The following is a 21,837-nucleotide window of genomic DNA, read 5'->3' on the forward strand; positions in this document are numbered from 1 at the left end:
GGGAGGGTCAGAGAGAGAGGGAGACACAGAATCTGAAACAGTCTCCAGGCTCTGAGCTAGCTGTCAGCACAGAGCCCGATGCAGGGCTTGAACCCACAAATCATGAGATCAGGACCTGAGCCGAAGTTGGACGCCCAACTGAGCCACCCAGGCACCCCAACTGTGTCCTTATTTTTTTAAAAGTTTATTTATACTGAGAAAGAGAGTGCACGTGTGCACACGTAGGGGTGGGGCAAAGAGGAGGAGAGAGAGAACCCCAAGCAGGCTGCACACCATCAACAGAGCCTGATGCAGGACTCGAACTCATGAACTGTGAAATCATGACCTAGGCCTAGCTCAAGAGTCCGATGCCTAACCGACTGAGCCACCCACGTGCCCCAATACACAATATTCTTAGAAGAAAGGAAACTAGAGGAAAGGAAATGTTACTGAGAAAATCAAAAGGAGGAGGAAAGACATATACAATATTGCACGATATTAACTGTAAAAGTCCACACGTACGTGGGCCAGGGCAGTTCAAACCCAGCTTGTCCTCAGCAACTATCTATGCAGGCCTGATGCTGGCTTACGTGCATTATCTCACAACACTTGCAGATTAGGAAAGAAAGATCCAGAGGGGCCAGGGGCTCTGTTGAGGACCCCCCCCCCCAGCTGAGAGGTGGCAGAGTCGGGATTCAAGCCCAGTCATGCAGGTGCCAGGACCCTGGCCCTCGGGGCCTCCTCTTGTCTGCTGGCCCAGCCCCCCTCCCCACTACACACACTGCCTCTTCATTTCTGCGATGCTTAATTTTGTGTGTCCACTTGCCCAGGTCACAGGGCCCAGATATTTGACCAAACATTATCCTAGACGTTGCTGGGAAGGTATTGTTCAGATGCGATGAACGTTTAAATCAGGAGGCTTTGAGTAAAGCAGAGTACCCACCACCATGTAGGTGTGCCTCAACCAATCACTTGAAGGCCTTACTAGAACAAAGACGGAATGCTGCCAGGAGATCACGTTTAGGCTCGGACCTGTGACTGTCCCCTGGGTCTCCAGCCTGCCCTACAGACTTTGGGCCTGGTACACCTCCACAACCTCATGAGCCAATTCCTTAAAATCGACGATGTATACGTGTATTTCCCTAATACAGTTTACATCACTCTGCAGGGCCATATCCGCATTTACACAAGGAGGGGGGAGCCCCTGTCCCTTCCCCGACTCTGCAGGGATGCCCACAGGTTATACAGAGAGCGTATCCAATCCATGCTACTTCCTTAAAGATACACTCAGCACTTTGACGTCTTATACTTCAAAGACACTATATTAGACCAGATGTTTCTACATGTAAAGCATCACTGACATTTATGCCACGCCCTAGAGAGAGTGGGATGTAGAAGCAGTCAAGTAGCTGAGGTCTCGTCTATATTAATATTATCTGAGAAAATTATCACCTCTTAAAAAGGTAATAAAAGGAGAGGTGGCATGGCTAGTGGGTTCATTCTTAATTTTTCTTTTAGTTTATTTATTTACTTTGAGAGAGAGAGAGAGCACAAGCAGGGGAGGGCTGAGAGAAGGAGAGGCAGAATCCCAAGCAGGCTCTGCACCGTTAGCACAGAGCCCGAGGCGGGGCTTGAACTCACGGACCGCAAGATCATGACCTGATTCTGAGATCAAGAGCTGGACCCAACTCACTGAGCCACCCGGGTGCCCCGGGCCTGTTCTCTCCATGCTGACCATCTGCCGAGGCTGGAAGAGTGCGGCCACATTGGTCTCGATCCACAGCCCCCGTCACCCTCAGGGTCATGAGCTCTCTGCGCCGCCTGCCAGTCTCACCACCAAGCCCCACCCCTGTAATTCCACCTGTTCCTGCCCCGGCGGCCCTCACGCCTCATCCAGGGAACTCCCTGCTGGCATCTCTGCATGAAGTCCATGTTCAACTGGGCACAGAGTCAGCAGTGAACACCGCGGCTGCGAGCACTAAGACGCAGGCGCTCGGCGACCACACTCGCCAGTTGCATCTACACATTTGCTCCAGGAGGACTGTGCACCAGGGATGGTCCCTCCCCGCCCACGAATGACAGAGGGCACTAGCTGTTCGGGCGACAGGGGCTAAGTGCTAGTGCTAACAGCATCGCCTGGACGAACAGAGGAACCCAGAGAGAAAAGGGTCTACGTTTTCTGGAAGGGGACGGAAGGCAATGGGCAGCAGGAGCTGGGAGGCGCGCGGCCCAGAAGACAGGATGCGAAGCCTGGGTAGGACTCCTGCCTGGCGGTGACGCAGAGACCACCGACAATGAAGGCACAGGACGCGCTCAGACAGGGACGGGAGGAGCTCGGTACAGGAAACGACAGCCCACCCCACCCAGCAGACCCTACAAGGGCTGCAGGAGGGAGGAGAGAGGGGCTCAGGGGTCTCGGCGAAACCCAGCAGCTCTTCTCTCCGAAAGGCCGGCCCGTCCCAGCCTGACCCACTTGTCAGGCCGTGAGCAGAGGCTTCTGGAGATGAGATCCAGCTCCCCAGACGGGGGCTGTGCGCCACCAACAGCGTGCAGACGCTCCACTCCGGCTCCGACCCCGTCACACCCAGCCTTCACCAGAGCCCCTGGCCTGTCCCTTTTGGTTAGAGTTTCTTTGCGTAGGCGCGTACGGGCTACCAGTGGGTTCGAAAGCTTCTGAGAGTTAGTTACGACTGTCCACCAGCAGGGGTGCAGGACGTCACCAAAGACGGGCGCCTCTTCCCTGGTGAACCGCTCTGATGACAGATGCCCTAGTACATGGGTTTCTGCTCTCCGCGCGGCACGGTCCGCCCCAGGCCTGGGGCACCGAGGAAGCAAATCTGTCCCCACCCCCCGGCCACCCAGTTCCCTGTCCCTGAGCGAACCACAGTCACCAGTGTCTTGTGTATCACTCTGAAGGTGTTCTTTGCATGGAACACACACATTTACACATCAGTCTTTTTATACAGTTGGTAGCATGCCACGACCGAGGTTTTATACCCTGTTTAAAAAAAAAACTCGACAGGGGAGCTTGGGTGGCTCAGTCAGTTAAGCGTCTGACTTTGGCTCAGGTCATGATCTCACGGTTCATGGGTTTGAGCCCCACGTCGGGCTCTGTGCTGACAGCTCAGAGCCTGGAACCTGTTTCAGATGCTGTGTCTCCCTCTCTCTCTGACTCTCCCCTGCTCAGGCTCTGTCTCTCTCTATCTCAAAAAATAAATAAAAACTATTAAAAAATTTAAAAAAAGAAAAAGTTTTTAAAAACTCAACAAAGTATCTCAGATAGACTTTGTATCATTTCATAGAGAGCAGACTCATCCTTTTTTTAAAACAATTTTTTCAACGTGTGTTTAGTTTTAAGAGAGAGAGACAGAGACAGACAGAGCACAAGCAGGGGAGGGGCAGAGAGAGAGGGAGACACAGAATCCGGAGCAGGTCCAGGCTCTGAGCTGTCAGCACAGAGCCCAACATGGGGCTTGAACTCACGAACCGTAAGATCACGGCCTGAGCCGAAGTCGGACACTTAACCGATGGAGCCACCCCCCGGCATCCTGAGAGCAGACTCATTCTTTTGTAAGGACTGTGTAATATTCTGCTATTTGAAAATCCCCTCGTGCTATTTCCAATTCTTTGCTTCTGTAACTTTACATGTGCATGTATGGGTTTATCCTTATGATAAATTCTTAGAGGAGAATCTGGGGGTCAAAGGCACATGGATTTTTAAATTTAATGATTTCTGTATTTTTCTCCGTGGGGCTTCTAGTTCTCTGTGCCCCGTATTAGCATGTGTGTCTGGGTCTATGTCTGAAGCTTCTGTTCTGATCCAGTCAGGGCCGCATGCCTGCATCAGTAGTTTGCCTATTAGAGCTTTATGTTTTCATGTCTGCAAAGCCACTCGTCTGTCACAGCTCATCCTTTCCAGAAATGTTTCTATTCTTGCCTTTTTAATTTTTCCGTATTCACATTAAAATGATAATAGCTCACACGTATCTGATGTTCACTATGGGCTAAACACCAGACTCGGCATTTTTCACCTATCTTCTCACCTAATTGTCCCAATAACTCTATGAGTTATCGCTCTACTGTTATTCCTATTTTCTTCCAAAGAGGAAACAAAGGCCCAGAGAGGTTATGAACTTGCCCCAAATCACACAGCCAGGGACACGTGCCACCAGAATGAAATTCAATGGTCTGCTCTCAAGCAGTTCGCAGCGTCCTGAATGGGATGTTTAACTAATTTGATTTTCATGATTGATTATCTATCTACATAAATAGTTGAACCTTTGGATGTTCCTCTGAACACGGCCTTATCTGTATCCTGCAAGTTTTGCAAACGATAGCTTTCTGATGTGTCCCTTTTGCCATCAGAAATCCTTATACTGTTCTGTTAAATTGAGAGATTTACAGGAGAATTTGCTTTTTTTTTTAAATAAAAAAGATGGTTCAGGTTTTTCAACGCAGAACTTTCTACCTGCTTACAACTTTCCTCATGTAAAACATAGACATTTTACTACAATCCTTCATAGGTATTTTATCTTTTTAAATTGTTATTCTAATGAATTTTTTCTTCCGCGGAGACTTCCAAGTGGCCGTTGCTGGAAAAAACCCAACAACCCTGAGTTAACTGTGGTACTACCAGACCTCACCTCCTTAAACGAATTCTCCCGTCTCTAATAGTGATTAGTTTCTTTCCTTGGGTTTTCCACGTAAGTTAATATACACAATACTGAGTTTTCCTCTGCTCTCTCCTGATGCTTGTAATTTCCCCCACACTGACTGTGAGACGATCAATATGACAGAAACAACTGTGACATTTCAAAACGAGAGAGACTGGGGGCGCCTGGGGGCTCAGTCGGTTAAGCGGCCGACTTTAGCTCAGGTCATGATCTCATGGTTCGTGGGTTCGAGCCCCGGGTCGGGCTCTGTGCTGACAGCTCGGAGCTTGGAGCTGCTTCAGATTCTGTGTCTCCCTCTCTCTCTGCCCCTTCCTGGCTTGCACTCTGTCTCTCTCTCTCTCTCAAAAACAAACATTAAAAAAAATTTTTTTAAGCCATTAAGTTAATTATAACTTTATCTTCTTTCTAATTTGTTTTACGAAGGTGCTTTTGTACTGAAATTTTCTTTGGAGTTGGATTTGGTAGCATAAAGCAGCTTAAATGCGTCCTTGTTCGATAAGCATCCTTAATCGTCTATTATAAGAGCCACACACATTCCTTAAAGAAAATTGAGAATCCAGAGAGAAGGAGAAAAAGAATAAAAGTGTTTTTTCAGTGGACTGGCGGTCTAGGGCTCGGGGAAGGGATGCGCTGTCCTGCGCCGGTGCCCTCCTGCACGGCCGCCCGCGCCCACTGCAGTGCCCTGGCCAGCTGCCCACCTGGGTCCCCCGAGCTGCTGCTGTCCCTCTCGCCGTCACCGTCTTCCTGGCCGTCTGCGTTCTGGTGCGTGTGCTGGAGGCTCAGCTTGTGGCAGACCTCGAAGGCTTGCCCGACGGTCCGCACGATTCGCATGGCTTGGCTCTGGAGGGAGAGAGGGAAAGAGCCGGTGAAGGGCGTGGGGACGCTCTGCAAGGACACGGGGAGGGCCCGGGGAGGGGGAGGGGGACGTGCCGGGGGCTGTGCGGATGGGAACCCACGAAGCCAGCAAAGGAAGGAGACGGAAAACCCTAAGGCGGCTCTGATGTGCACATGCCCACAAAGGAGGGTGTGACGATGTTTTCCTTCCTGCAATGGCCCAGAAAGTGGGACCTCGCCAGTCTGGAGCCAGTCAGCTGGAAGGGCAGCCCACACCGGCCCCCGTCCTCCTTCCGACTTTAACAAAAGTGGTTGCCACGCTCCAGAATCCTCTGCCAACCACAACTCAAATGTTTGATGGGATCGCTATGGGACAAGAAACTCAGTTTTCTCCTGCTGGAAATGGCTGGTCTGCCTGCTGCTGCTGCAGACCCAGGACTGGGAAGCCACTGTCTAAGCAGCTAAGCCAGCGAACACGGAGTCCAAGTGCCCCTGGAACACCACCGGCCGCAAGCGTAACCCCAGTAAGCCTTCCCAGTCTTGCTCTAAATGCATGGTTCACTTGGGTCTGTTTGGGGCTCCTTCCCCCCTTCCCTCCCTCCCTCCTTCCTTCCTTCCTCCCTCAGGGCAGAGGTTGGGGTGGGGGTGGGGGGTTGAGGAGCTACTTAGCCATATCTTTTAACAGCCCAAGCATCGAACTTGACCCTGGCTCCTGGTACTCCACTGCTGAACTTGGAGAGGAGACAGGGCAAGGAAGCCTGTTCTATGGTCTGAAGCGACCTACACAGGCTCTGAGGAAGATCCACATGCAAGATTCTCTGGGCCTGGAGAGCTGACTGCCTGAAGAATCCGTCAGCTTTCGTTTTCTTCCCAAGACTGGGTCCGGGGTGAGCTAGGTAGCGTTTAAGGGCACAGTCTGGGGGAGCTCAGCTCACTGCTCCTTGCCCCCAGGGGTCCCCGAGCACCCCGTCCCCACAGACAGTTTATTTAACTGTGGCCATCACCCCATGCCCACAGCTGAGATTAGTCACACTTCTGATGCTCTGACTCCAGATTGGCCGTGTCTCCCTAGTGATGTCCCATATTCACTACAGCGCCTGTTGCTATAAACTCTCAGGTTCTCCGAGGGAGGACACATTATAAGCCACCATCCCTGTGAGCCATGGACACTTTCCTTAACTAGCTTTTAAGATGATGCTAACAGCCGAGGGGCATGCGGGCGGCTCAACTGGTGGAGCATCCGACTTTGGCTCAGGTCACGCTCTCAGGGTTGGTGAGCTGGAGCCCCACGTCGGGCTCTCTGCTGTCAGCGCAGAGCCTGCTTCGTATCCTCGGTCCCCTCTTTCTCTGCACCTCCCCCACTCGCACGCTCTCTCTCAAAAATAATTAAACATTAAAAACCAGAAGATGATGTTAAGAGTTGAAGGGTCTTCGAACAAGTGTCCCCAAATCTATAGGACTGGACAAGGGACAGAGACAGGATTGCTAATCTTCTCTTTGAAAGGGAGCGCTCAGGTTTAAATCCAGGAGATGACTTCTCAGGGGACCTGTGTTTCTCAGGCGTCACAAGCTGGACAATGGAACATACTCAGGGCGGACACCTGAAGAAGGCCATCTCGTTCACCTTTATTGAGGACGAACGTGTGGAACACACCTAGCAGTTTCAACCAACCATTGATAAACCCAAAACCGTCGGAAGGAAGTGGGCTGGTTTTGAACGCTCAGTATTTACACGCTTCATGCTTCACGTTTTTACGTGTTCGTGCACTTCCTGGCAGAAGCAGCTGACCCTCACCTCTGATTCCCTGAAGAGGCAGGAAATGCAGATGTTAGGGTGGCTGGTCCTGCCGGCCCCGCGATGGAAACGGCGTCCTGCCTCCTCGCTGCAGGCTCCCATTTCCTCGCTCTCCGCCCTTCATGGCGGCTGTGCCGCATTCACCTTCGTGGCATCAACTGAACGAGCGAGTTCAGGTTTTTGTGCCAAAAGGCAGGGAAGACAGAAAATAAATAGGAAAGGCTGGGCTTACTTATACCAACAACAGAAACATAAAGATATTAAGGGGATTGCCTCTTCCGTACGTACGTGAGCACCGAAAAGGCCAGACCACCCTCTCCCCCAGGCCAGCTCATGACAGAGAACCCACGGGCCTGGTGATCTCTGATGGGAGACGCTCTGGTGGTTTCCACCACGAGGAAATTGCTGGATTCGAGTTCTAGATTTGTGTATTCACTGCCAAACGGTTTCCCTTCAGTGTGTGTTCCACTCTGCTCTGATGTAGGTTATATTTTCATTCACACTCAAAGGACACTATGGTAGCATGTCCCATGGAGAGCCCTCTGAACTTGAACTTGGAATCAAGCTACCCTGCTACCTGCTTTACAGCATGGCTGTAAATGCAGAAAACACCTGGCCTCCCCACTCACCACCGTAGCAGGTAGAAGAGGCTGGATGGCTCCGAATTCTCAGAAATGGCTGTGTGAGGTCAGGTGCCCCCCATGACCTTTCAGGCTGCCTCCTTTCACCAGTGAAAAGTCTACATTTAGTAGGTTCCTGTGTAAGGACCTTGTTGGGGAAATCACCCGAACCTGCACCTGGTGGGGCTGTCCCCCCCACCGCCGGGGCCGTCCGCTGTCTGCTCAGCTAGGCTGGCTCCGGTCTGCCGGGCCTGCCCCACTCGGGGACTGGGCATTCCGGCCTCGTAAGCGAGAAAACGGGTTCTGCCTGCCACCTTGGAATGTAGGATTCTCACGTGCTAAGGTTTACTAGTTAATAAGCCACATCTAAGCCCACGAGGGAGAAGTCTCCCTGAAAGCAGTGGTCAAAAGAACCCTCTTCATGGGTCCCCAGGGGTCATGAGGCTCATGTCTCATGAGCACCAATAGGCCTTTGGAAATCAAAGTGGAGTTTTAAAGATGTGAGGAGAGCCAGGTACAAAGCAGAGCCAACAGGTGGCATGTGGGGAAGGCAGCCTTGTCCAGCTCTGGGATCTGGCCATTCCCTGGAATTTACTAGATTTTTCAATAGCGTCACGTTACTGTATTATTGCAGTACAAATCCAGTCTAGTTTCACAAAAGCCCCTGGAGTACGTGGCCACGTGGATCAAGTCTTCCTGCCCAGAAGCCGTTCTCCATCAGCAGCCCTGAAGCATCTGTGGGCTTTGCGCTGTCAAGATGAGGCTGAATGTAGTTGCTTTGATGTTTTCAAAGCGGGGAAGGAGTAGCTAACCTCAGAGTGGCTCTCAGCCGCAGACGGGGAGCGCGGCCACTCAGGAGAGTGCCGATTATAGGCAATTTTGTGAAACAGGCCTGGAAAGGAAGCAGTGTCAGGACTTTAGGCCACTTACCCTCACGACGCTAAGAAATGCCTCTTTAAACCATCTACTTATTCATGCTGGCAAAGCTCCCTTCCTGCTCACCCACAGGCCATCCCTCAACGCAGCACAGATGTCAAGATGCAACCAAGAGCTGCCCTAGAGCGTGTCTCCTGTGGCTGCTGAGCACACGCTGGGCACGTGCTGGTTTCTGGTATATTGCACCGGCGATCACGAGTGAACACCTTGCCCCCAGCGAGAGTGGGAGGCTCCTTGGTGGCACGCCTGCACAGCAGCTTTAGGAAGACAACGATCTAAAGGTTGATCCCCGTCCTTCACTGTTCCGGCGGAAAAGTCCAGCCAGTCATGATTCTATCTGCTGTTCTCCTTTTCAGCGACCTCGTTGTCGGCTGGCCCCGTGAATGTCGGGAATCTTCCGAGCATTACGTACACGGGCAGAATGGTAAGTATTCGTCTCCTTCTGCAGCTGACTTCATAAATCGCCACGGGCGCTGTTCCGAAGTCCGCTGTCCTGGAAGAAGCTGTATTTCACAATTCTGGGAGGTGGAGGGAGGAGTCTTCAGATAACGAGCAGAACGCAAGGTGGAGACGGAGACGGCAATGGCAACAGTAAGAAGAGAAAGAGAAGTGAGGCATGCTTCCTACAAGGAAGGCTCCTTATTCGTCTACCAGCTCTCGCTTCTCTGTTCTCATCCACTGTTCCTCAACCCCAGCGGGAGCTCCGTGTGCCGCGCGCTTCTGAATTCCAGGGGGCGGAAGCCCCAGAAGTCAGCTCCAGCACAGTTCCCGGGTTTCTAAGTCTTCTCATCTATGACAGCAATAAAGCACAGCGCCCTTTCCTTGACCCGAACCACCATAGTCTCAACAAAAAATAGAACTGAAGGCCGTGTTTCTCTAATGTCCTTCTGTGTGTGTGTATTTGAACCATAGTAAAAGATTTAAGCTTCTATCTTATCAAATGCCTGCAATGTATGGAATTCACAACGCTGAAGCCAGGAAATGTATCTGGACTTCTATACAGAGGAAGATCCAACGGTACTAAGGCTCTGAGAGATGGGTTCAGTTACCGTCCAACACATTATGTAATAGCCTTGATCCTGGAATTTGACTGAGGCAATGCCTTGGACTCTAGAATATTGCTCGCTATGGGGAAAGTTTTGTTTCAAAGTGGGTAGGACTTTCAACATTGACAGGAGACAGGGGATCTTAACATTTCCAGGAGGCTGTTGGGTTCTTCCTTGTACTCTGCTAGCGCATGAACCAGACTGCCGTAGAGAAAAGAGGGCTGGGTTATAACCTCGGGATTGCCAGTAACCACCAAGGTGACCAGGAGCGAGTAAGTCCACCTTTCCAGATCCCGATTTCCTCATCCATCAACAGGGGAGGTTTGGACCAGATGAGTTCTGAGACCTGTGATTTCTGTAGTTTGACTTCCCCACCCCATCTGGCTCCAACATTTAAAATACAAAGATGGGCTCTTTCCCTGAGGTTAGGAGCCGTCTCTCCTGCATACCCTCAACCTGGCCAGGCAAGCAGCCTATTCTTTAACACGGGACTGTCATCGTCATTCAAAATCCATTGCAAGTGCTCAAGGACAGTGAAACTTCTCAGCTGTGGCCCCTAATCTGGTGGTGACAGCATTACAGGAGGAAGTAATTTCTCCTCAACAAACCAACTGAGCTATCATTACAGGCAAATGATTTCAAGGAGCTGCCCCGTGAAGATAACGGGGAGATTCCTACAGCTCCTGTTAATCACCCACACTCCACGCACTGATGCACTAATAAGTCCAGTCACACTTAATCAGCGCCGACAGCCTCATCCTCCTGGGGCCGGGAGAAAATGACAGGAGGGCGACATCGTCTCCACAGGCGAGGTCAAAGGGACCACGCAAGAGGCAGGAGAGCTTGCAAATGAAGACTATCATTACACCCCCAAGGGGGGAAGCAGAATGCCGAGGTACTAGGAGATATCTCCCCTGGATACTCCGGGCGAGGAAAAGATCCTCTCTCCATCTTCCTTCTAACGACAATCTGAATGATGCTGGGGCGGTCGCCCCTGCACAGACACGGAAGAACAGTCCTGGCGATCCTTCTTGTTCACGCAGGACTTGTTCTGGAGATCAGGTCGCCTCACACATGACAACCTGCATTCCTGAGATGCCTTTCATCTGACTTGATGGCTGGAAACGCTCAAGTCCAAAGGCTCATGTTCCTTATATGAGGTTCACGTAACAGAGTGTGGCGGCCAAAGCTGTGGGCCCGGTTCTAATCTCAGTGGCACTGTTGACTCGCTGGGTGACCCACGGCAACCTTCTTTCCTGGACCCTCTCCTTCAACTCTACAAGCAGAGTCAATGCTGACCACAGATAGTGAGAGAAGACCTAGGTCAAAGTGACGTGGGTCCTTCAGAGTGAAGGAGCTCTTCACACCCGCGTGACAAGTGCAGTGGGTCCTTGTCACAAATAGGTCCTGGGGAGCGAGGCTACTCCCTGTCATGCGACTTCCTGATGGAGAATGGGATGTGGACTCCAGAGTCAGACTCTCTGGGTTCAGTTCTACTTACTGTGACTTATGTCCCTTAAGCTTCTATTTTCCCAGAACAAGTACCTTTTTTTTTTTTTTAATTTTTTATAGTTTATTTTTGAGACAGAGAGACACAGAGCATGAGCGGGAGAGGGGCAGAGAGAGAGGGAGACACAGGATCTGAAACAGGCTCCAGGGTCTGAGCTGTCAGCACAGAACCCGACATGGAGCTCGATCCCACAAACCACAAGATCATGACCTGAGCTGAAGTCGGATGCTTAACCGACTGAGCCACCCAGGCGCCCCAACAAGTACCTATCTTTACATACCAACCATAGGAATGAAATTAGATAACTCACATAGAGTCACAGGCACAGGGGTGCCCGGGGGGCTCAGGCGTTGAGCGTCCGACTTCGGCTCAGGTCGTGATCTCAGGGTTCATGGGTTTGAGCCCTGTGTTGGGCTCTGTGCTGACAGCTTTGGATTCTGTGTCTCCCTCTTTCTCTGCCCCTCCCCTGCTCTGTCTCTCTCTCTCTCTCTCTCAAAAATAAAGAAACATTTAAAACAGTTAAAAAAAAAAGTCACAGCCACATAGCAGGTAACCAAACTAGATGACTTCTTATAAGGCTTGACTTCATAGAAAGCTAGAACCTGGGTAACCTGGAGACCCAGATGACTAACAAGCAGGTGGTAGGTTACCTCCCTGTAACCTTTTGCTATGTAGCTTGTGACGAAAGCCCGGAAGGGGAAGCGGGCCGGCTCTATGCGTGAGCGACCCCGGTGAAGATCTGCAGATACAGAACCATGACCGGAGGGAGGCACGGGGTGGGGGTGGGGCTCCACCAGGAGAGCGGAGACACCAGACCCATATTCTCAAATGACAGAAGAGGTAATCCTGCTCCCTGGAGTCAACTACGACAAGCACATTGGGAGCCTGTCACAGCAGCGTGCCACGGACACACACACAGGGGCCATGGCTGATCCGAACAGCAGTACCCAAGCCCTGACAGAGCACGGAGCTCATCTCAGGTTTTTCTATACTACGATCAACACGAGAACATCCAGGTCTGCCAGCCGCAGGTCCAGAGGCCTCCCTGTTGACCCCGGACAATCCAGAAACATCCCTACCACACATTTCCTCAGGGTATACAGTCGTCCCCTCCTTCACTCCCTAAGTATTCCTACGACTCGCCAAGTGAACTATGCTCTCCCTAGACCAAAAGTGCTTTACAAAGCAGTGCGTCACCATCTCCAGAGGCGACCCGGGACAAGGGTGCAAAACGTTGCAGGCGTGTTCTCCACCCTCCCCACCGGCTGGGAAGCTGGCCCTTCCACCGAGAGTTCGGCGGCAGAGGGGTTCACAGGCCAAGCTATCTGGAAACCCTTCTTTCAGTGGCATGGCTGACGGCCAGCATAGGGCCTGAGAATCCACTCTACCAAGAGTTACAGGCTCCGTAGGGGGCAGCAAACAGGACATGGAAAATGGAAGAGCCGGAGATGAGAATTAGCTCCAAGGGCTACGAGACACGGAAACAGCCGAACAGACAGGGAGGCGGGTGACCACTCCCTGGCGGCTGGGTAGTAAGAACTTAATCCTGTGCCATATTTCACGGTCAAAGTTCCTGTGGGCACTGCTCTCAGACTGGGTTTTGGCAGAAGGACGGGGCGATCCCGAGGCGTTTGCATTGTTACGCTAGCTCTGACGGCAAAGCAAATATAACGATAGCCCTTACCTAGGTCGTCTGCTCAACCCTCATGCTTTCTGCACGTCTCTCTCTGCCTCTAGCCAGTGCCTCTTCACGGGACCGTGGGCAAGTCGCCTACTCTCTCTGAGCTTCAATTTACTCATCTGTGAAATCGGGGGTGAAAAGTACCTGTCTTAACTTCTTCGCAGAGATTTTATAAGGATCAAGTAAGATTAGATATGAAAGCGCTTGGACAATTACAATGTGCCATTTGTATCTCTAATAAATTCCAAGGTCCACGTGCTCCAGTCTCTGGACTGAGCTGCGGTCAGATGTACAGCTGGGCACTTGGAATGAATTAAACGGGGATTCTAGTCCTTAGCTGCACCTGTCAAAGAACATTACAGTTGATCCGATGCGTAAGTTCTGGCAACACACTGCATCTCCCAGACCACCTCACAGCTGCAGAAGGGCTGCTCACTGTCCCAAGCCCTATAGGCCCGTCTGCAGCCCCTCTGGCTTTTCATTTTCTCCCTCACCCGCCTCCTCTTCCCATCAGTTCTTCCACAGGCCGCTCACCTTAGCCCCATTTACACATTTTCTGCTCCACCATACGGTTATCTAGAAGGGAAACCTGGAAACTTGTGCATTTTCTTTCCACTCTTCCAGTTCTAGGTCTTTCCACCCAAATTCCATAATTTGCATTAAAAAGCCTGGGGACACGTGGCCAAGGGCACCAATTTCCTTAGAGGAAGAAGCTAATCAGCCAAGTAGAATTTTCGGGGTGGAGCCAGGGTGGGAGACAGGACACACGTTAGTGAATCTCGACCTTGTCATGTACTATTCTTACTGTGCCCACTTGACACGGTACCTACGAATCTAGTAAAGATGTTTTATAGTAGAAGATGCCATCCAGCATCAAAGAAAGTGTACGCAGGGATGGATTTGGAAACTGTCCCCACAGAAAGCCATGCTCCATGGTTTGCGTCCAGAACAGCAGACCTGTGAAGAATCTTAGAGGCATAAAGAAAGCATTTTCTGAAATCTCTTCTGTAGAGAAACTAGTTCCCAGGATATCAGACAGATTCCATGGAAAAAAACATGATTCCGTGGCCAAATCAGTTTGAGAAACGCTGGGTTAACCAGAATTCGAAGGCCTTCTCAAACTTTAAGACTTCCTGGAAAATTCAAAGGGGATATTTTTAACACGAAGCATTTTGGATGGTAAATATTTTACAGGAGGCATTTTAGGAAACTCTGGTTGTGTCTCCTCCTCCTTATTTTATAGACAAAGAGGCTGAGACCCAGTAGAGTGGGGACTAAACTCCCAGTCTCCAACACCAGTTTTGCGTGTTAAATTCCTGGAGAAATGACGGAAAAAGCATCTACTGAATGGCCAAAGCTGCATTTACTCAAGCATCAAGGTTACCAGACCAAAATAACTACCCAGGACAACCAGCCTCGCACACAAAGTCTCAACTAGATCCTGCATGTTGTGATTTATGGGCCCCTGATCGATACGCAGAATTAGGATGAAAAGACACTTAAATAAACAGCACGCTTCTTTCCCACCGTACACCGAGGGGAGCGCCTCTCCCATGCTATCAACCTGTCCCCATATGGAGCCCTCATCCAATGGTCGAGCTCTCTCCGGCCGTCTCCCTGTCATGGAGTACAAAGCTCAGATAAAACGAAAGGAGAACCTCATCACGCAGGAGCGCTGACAGACTGCTCGATGGCTCCCCCGTGTCGTGCATGCAAAAGGCCATGTCAAATCTTGCCTCTCAACAGTGGACGGGCCAACATTTCGGACCACTCTGGTTCCATCAGAGGAAAACAAAATATGACCGATGGCTACCCATTTACCTTCTTCTTGGATTTAAAGACGTTACACCTGAAGATATTGCTGGCACCGTCGCGGGCGATATAGCTGAAGATCTTCAGGTCTTGGGAATCATGGGAGACGTAGAAGATCCTACAGAAAGAGCAACAGAAAAACGCACTGAAGACGGCGTGAGGGTCAAATCTCTAATAAGGGAACTTGTGTTCAAGGACACGCTGAAGACAGAGCTCACTTCTTCCTACGGGAGCCACAATGCAGGCGACACTTTGGAGGCTCCAGCAACACTGACACCCTGGGGTGACCTCCACATTCAGACGAGCGGGCGTGGGCAGGTACGGACCCCACGCTGTCCCCAGGCAGCAAATCCGTGCTGGTAAACGTGTATGTTAGAAGGAAAAAAATTGTTGCCATTCTCATCAGAGCAATCAACCTGTATCTGAACCATGGAAACGGGCGCAATTTCCGGATACCTGTTCACAGTTACCTCCAAACAAGCAGACTCTGGGAGCCGGCAGTGCCGGCCAGGCCTGGACAGATGAAGATGCTCTGTGTCATCATCGTTAAGTCCCTCAGTGCTGCTGACCTCACCTGCCGCCCCTCGCCAGCAGGCCCATGGCCTCCGTGTGTTCACTCCGCCATTCCTCCACCCCTTCCAGCGTGCACGCCGTGGGCCAGGTGCTATCCCAGCCTGGATCCATAAAGGCGGCAGGACACAGAAGGCCCCTTCACTGTCAGAGCTCACGGGCAGCTTTCCATAACGAAACAGAAACCTGGCGTTCTGAGGAAAAATAGGAGGAGCAAGGGACAGAGCGTGGTGGGGGGCTGGTGTTTTAGGCGGGGAGACCGCATGGCCAGCAGGAAGGCTTCACGGAGAGCCAGGGGCCTGAGTGTGAGGGAACCGTCGAGCCAAATGCACTGCAGGAAGCGGGAACAGCAAATATGAATGCCCAGCGGCATTCAGAAGGTGCTAGAAGCATTCGGGGAATGGCCAAAGGCCAAAGGGTGGCTCAAGTGGAGGGGTGTGCTGACAGGGTCATCCAAGCAGTCAGAGGCCAGAACACAGGGGCCCCTGAAGGGAAAGCTTGCTCCCCAGCTGAAGTGAGAAACCACTGGAGGCTTCTGAGCAGAGGACTGACTTCCTGACGCTCTGAACGGAAGGATCTCTCTGGCTGCTGGGCGCCCGAGTGGAGGCAAAGGGGGACCTGGGGACAGTCACAGGCAAGGCCGTGATGGCTGAGTCCACAGTGGGCCTGAGACAGGGCGCCACCCGGTCCACCAGGTCCTTGCGCTGCCAGCATGGGCAGGGGAGGGACGTAGATGGTGTGCATCAGGGGCACTGGTTTGGGGCGATCCAAGGAGGGGATCGCTCCAGACAGACACCTCCGGGGCCACACAACGTCCATAAGACATCTCTTCCCCAGTAACAACTGCCACCCAAGGATTTAACAGGCCGATCCGTTCTGCTGTAAGTCAGGGCTGAATACTTGGCGGAAGGAGAATGGGATTTAGAGTCGTGCCCACAACTTCCCCACTTACTCAGGTAAAAGCCATGTAACCCCCAGAGGTTTTATCTGCAAAATGGGCCTGCTCATTCTTAACACCTCGTGAGGTTACCCGGAAGATGAAATGATGAGCAAAGTTCTTTGTACTTCTTACTGATATGGTCTCTCAATAGATCTCTTTTTACTGAGATTCTCTCCAAGGACCCCAGGAAACATGGGAGGGACGTTCAGAAGCCAAGTGGATACAGAGGCGAACAGTCCTGGCAAGAAACCCCAGTTCACCTTGGGGAGCACAATCCTGTGCTCGCTCTGCTAGAGGTCACGTCAGTACATCGCGCATGTCCACCCAATGTGACAGGCACAGATGAGATGTGCCCACGTTTGTTTAACGAGGGTCCCGAGAAAGGGAAGGGCCAGCCAACTACTGTAACCCAGCACCTCCCTCCTGAAACCCAGGCCCACTTGGCAATCCTTCCAGAAATCCCCTCTTTTTCTTACTCTTTTTTTAACTTTTATTTACTTCAGAGCGAGAGAATCCCAAGCAGGTTCCTCACCGTCAGCAGAGAGCCCGACGTAGGGCTTGATCTCATGAACCGTGAGATCATGATCGGAGCTGAGGTCATGAGTCAGATGCTTAACCAACTGAGCCACAGACCTCTCTCTTGAACATCTCTAAAGCTTCTCAAATTTATCATGCCCCCCCAAGAATTAATCATCGTCTTTGTAATTCTCCCGGCAATCAATACCTTCCTTCTCCCAGGCACCATCTTGTTGGGGAATACCAGAGCCACTCAAGCAGAAGCCTGCACCACACCCTTGACTCCCTGCCTTGTTCTCTATCATCTGTTGCTCATGGCCAAGTTCTTTGCAGCCCGTCTCCTCCACACAGCTTGGAAATGTATTTCCTTCTTCTCTACGGTACTGCCTTAAGTTCACAGATCCTTCTTTCTTACCTGGAGTTTTGCAAGCCACGCGTGTCTCTCTCTGCTTCCTAGCTCACTTACCGACAACCCATCCTCTTCGTAGCTAGCGAAGCAGGACTTTTAAAAAACTACACCTGGTTATTTCCCTCTAAAAACCACTCAAAGGCTTCCTACTACTGTCAGAATGAACTCCAATCTCCTCAGCATGGAGGATCCACCCTCCCGCTTTCATCTCTCTCCAGAGCCCTTTGGAACTAGTCCCGTACACCGACCGCCATTGCCGCTGCCGTGACACCCCTGGCATCCTTCAAGACTTGGTTCAGAGATGCCTTCCTGCCACCACCCCCCCCCAACCCCGACCTCCCAAATATCGTTGAGCTGCTGAGCCCTCTTGAGCTCACCATTACCACCGCACACCTGTTATGCTGTGCTATTCAGGCCAGGGCTCCTTGAAGGGAAAAGGACTACATCTTGGTGGCCCCACGGCCAGCATGGAAACTGGCTCATAGAAAGTTCCTAATGCCCACCGAGGAGGGAGGGAGGCGCGCATGCTCTCGTTAACGAGCACCCACGATGTAGTCTGTCTGGTTATTCACTTCCTGTCCGCTGGAAGGAAAGTCGGTCGGTTCAGCTGCGTCCTACATAAAATTCCTTCCATCTCTGAGTTTTTAATTACTATGGAATGCCCTACAGGCAGAGAGGTGGATCTAAAGCTGAGAGAGCAATATGAAAGTGGAGAGGCGAGCCGACAGGGCAGAGAGACTGGGGAGGCGGCTAGGGACGGCAGGACACAGAGGTTACCTTTTCCCTTGATGGACAAAACCCCTTTCCAGCAAACATGAGGACAGCCTGTGCGTGGAGGCAGTCTCTGTGGGCCGGAGCTCTCTGGAGATGGTTTTGCTATGTCTGGGCTCAGAAACTTAATGTGTCGCTGTAAACATAACAACGCCTCGCTAACCAAAAAGTCAGCCAGTTAGAGCTTAGCAAAGGGTCCGCCAACACAGTCGAGTGACAGAAGGTTTTCCATGCGATCTCATTCACCACTTAACGCCCCGGGTCCAGAATTCCGGATCTAGAAACATGTTCCAAGAACCCTTATTTCTCCCTACCTCGGTTTTCTTAAGAACTGTGATGGGCGGGTGGGGGAGGGGAGGGCTCAAGAGACTAAAGAGAGCTTTTCCGGCTTCTTTACCTCTAAGTCCGGTACGATTTTGATCCTGCTTCCAAAAAGGACCTCAACTGTCTCAACTTTCAGTATAATGATCAAGGGCAGGATAGCAGAGCGGTTCACATACTACTGTAATACACGCATCATAACGATTACAAAGGTGTTGTGAGGTTTTGTTCCCCCTTCGAATTTCTTTTTCTTTTCAAATATGCATGGGATCAGAATTTTCACCTAATGGAACTGTTACGCTCTAAAGCCATTGCAATAAACTTTTCTACAGATTGTTATGCCCATAAGCATATCGTAAACGACCCAAACATACAAAGTATTATGGAGAAACTGGGCGTGGAGCTTATCCCCGAGCTCAGGTGGGCAGAGTGATAAAGAACCACCAGACCCACCATCAACACCGCCGTCTCCTTGTTAATCTAAAGTAAACTGGTTTCTCTTAAGAGCACAGGGGGAAAAATCAAACCTAGAAAGACACCTGTGTGGCTCAGGCCTGGCCCCAAGTCAGTGTCCCTGCCACTCAGGGTGTGTCAGCGATGGGCACTTCACTCCCTGACAGAAGAGTCCCTTTGTGGGAGATTCTCATCTTTCATCACGTGGTACTTTTCACTTACATCGATCAGAAATCTACCAGTGGGACGCCTGGGCAGCTGAGTGTCGACTCTTGATAACGGCTCAGATCAAGATCAAATCCCCCATTGAGCTCCATGCTGAGCGTGGAGTCTACTTGACATTCTCTCTCGGGGTGCCTGGGGGGCTCAGTCGGTTAAGCGTCTGACTTCGGCTCAGGTCATGATCTTGTGGTTCATGAGTTCGAGCCCTGTGTCGAGCTCTGTGCTGACAGCTGGGAGCCCGGAGCCTGCTTCGGATTCTGTGTCTCCCTCTCTCTCGGTGCCCCTCCCCTGCTCACACTCTGTCTCTCTCTCAAAAATGAATGTTAAAAAAAATTTAAAAAGAGAGAGAAGACAGAGAGAGAGAGAGAAATCTACCACCAGGAATAGAGCGGAGGGAAATGGTTGAAAACGCTGGCCCTGGTGTGGGACAGACCCGGATTTTAGGCCCGGGTTGTGTCGCTTACTGGTGGGCGACCCCCGTGGTTCTTCGCCAGCGAATCAGGGATGATCACAGGGCTGCACCTCACCCCTGGGGCTACAGAGTGAAGATACGCAGTGAGAGGAGCCTACAGCAAGCGGTCAGCAAACAGGAAGTGCTCCCACCACCTCCACCCCAGTGCCCTAGCTGCGCCCCGTGGGGCTTTAGGGATCAGGCTCAGCAGCTTCCAAAGGACCACCTTGTGAATATCTGGGGACCACCGCATGCTTCTATTTACTCCCCTCCCTGTTAAAGTGACACACTCACTCTTCTTTCAACAGTTCTTGAACGGATTTTCATCCCTCACCCGCTCAGGGAGCCTTGCCCTGGGTGCCTGAGAGGGGGAGAAAGATGTGGGTTCAAGTCTTAGCGTTTCTGACTTCCCGGCTGTTGACCTCCGGCAAATGGCTCAGTCGACACCACACTCCTTCCTGAACAGGTACAGTACTCATCTCCGCAAGGTATCAAGTATTTATACCGAACACAACGCCCAACACACGTGCTTGCCCAGTAAGAACGACCTCCCTCTTCCTCGTGCACCTTTACTTTACACACCCCCGCCTTCCATGCAGCTGCCGGAGTTGAGTGACGTTCTGGAAGGGATGTGAACATCGCGGGGCGTATTTGGGGAAATATTTTCCACGCCCCAGAACAGAATTTCTAGCAAAGTGTCTCTGAGGGTGGCCTTTTATTTGGTCACCGCATCTCGCTGTGGCCAACTTGGACACTTGGAGCCAATCTGCGTGACTGCTCGCCAGGTGGATTTCCCTGGGTGTCGAGGTTTAGGACGGGCTCCTAGCGATCAGCACGTCCTTTCCAAGCTCACAGACTGTCTGCGCAGTGATGTCTTCTACAAGTTCACTGGTGTCTAATCCCTGGACCCAGATGTTCCTCCTTCCTAGAAAGTGGGATGCTTTTACACTGGGCACCTTCTCACATCTCACTGTGACCCACAATCTCGTTCATTAGGACCCCGAGGCCCAGACACACTTAAAGGAGGGACGCCTTTTCCCTCATGGTTTTGAAACATCCTATTTTTTTTAAGTTCTAGTGTTCGTAGTTTGAAGATCAGATAGTTCTCCAGTGGAGGAAAAAAAAAGAGAGAGAGAGAGTTAGAAAAATGGAGTGGGGGTGGGGGGGTGCCTGGGTGGCTCAGTCCGTTGAGCCTCAGACTCTCAGCTCAGCTCAGGTCTTGATCTCAGAGTCACAAGTTCAAGCCCCACGTTGGGCTTGTGTAGGGTATGGAGCCTACTTATAAACAAACATCTACCTTTGATATCTTCACCGCAGCCATGACTTTAGCGTATAGGTATTTCCCCCTTCACCGTTCTCTGGCCTCGGCCATGTCCCCACTCGCTCCTCACCTCCATGTGTTAGGATGGAACCGAGGGGCCTGTAAGGTGTCCCCTCTGGGGTTCCAAGTGTAGAGACTTCTTCATTATACTAGAATTTGAAAAATGGAACAGGGGAGGGTGTGGATGCACACGGACGCCTGGGAGCCTCCCCTCGCCGTGTGCCACTGTCCCCTGAGCCTTTTCTCTCGTCCTCCGCCCAAGAGCTCACGGCCCCCAGCTCAGCTCTGCCAGCAACGGCCGCCCCCCGCCTGCCACACTAGGCACTTTATAAGGGCTGCGACATAAAACCCTGAGTTTTCTTCGTGCCCTTGCCTTTTTGGGACCAACTGGAATGACTTATGTGGCCCTTCTGTCTTCAAGTGCTCGTCCCTTACGGCTGCTCGGTCTCCAGCTTAGTGTCACCGCCTTCTGAGTATGGTGGCCTCTAAGAAACGACGGGGCCATGCCCCCAGGTATCGACGTGGCCCTCCTCTCCATGGGGGCTGCCTGCTGACTTTGGAACCTACTGGCTACAGAGAAGGTGAAACGTCAAGAGTGAGGTCCACACTCCCTCTCCCGAGACCCACAGACGCAGAGCCCCCCCACCCCCCACCGTGAGCAGGGGGGAGGCCTGCCTGGCAGGTCTCGCTAGCCGGCCCGGGGCCCTGCCACAGCACGGAAGCACAGAGCCCCAGGGCAGAGGGTTCAGACCCGGCACCGAGCCCCAGCACACAGCTCTTTCCTTCTCTCCTAAGCCTTGAACGGAGAATACAAATAGCTTTCCGAACGGCTGTCAGGTTCCGGGACGGGCAGGTGCTAGAGTGGGCGAGACCGGGCGTGGGCACGTCTTCTGTGAGCCACGAAGTGCCTGCCCTACAAACACTTCTAAACGCTAAACTCGCAAATGGAAGAGAAATCGTCACTGTCCTGCCAATAT

General features: G+C 51.7%; 1 protein-coding gene across 1 annotated transcript in view; it reads right to left on the reverse strand.

Annotated features, from left to right (window-relative positions):
* The window catches only part of NOS1AP (nitric oxide synthase 1 adaptor protein), a 282,470-nt gene that overhangs the window by 15,690 nt on the left and 244,943 nt on the right, over positions 1-21,837 (reverse strand). Inside the window, exons 5-6 of the mRNA XM_077760010.1 lie at positions 14,896-15,004; positions 5,351-5,492 (exon numbers count right to left, since the gene is read on the reverse strand). Coding sequence (XP_077616136.1) covers positions 5,351-5,492; positions 14,896-15,004 — 251 coding nt within the window. The remainder of the gene's footprint in view (positions 1-5,350; positions 5,493-14,895; positions 15,005-21,837) is intronic.

This window comes from Crocuta crocuta, unplaced genomic scaffold (genome assembly GCF_008692635.1).
Source record: "Crocuta crocuta isolate KB4526 unplaced genomic scaffold, BGI_CrCroc_1.0 scaffold133, whole genome shotgun sequence".
Lineage (NCBI taxonomy): Eukaryota > Metazoa > Chordata > Mammalia > Carnivora > Hyaenidae > Crocuta > Crocuta crocuta.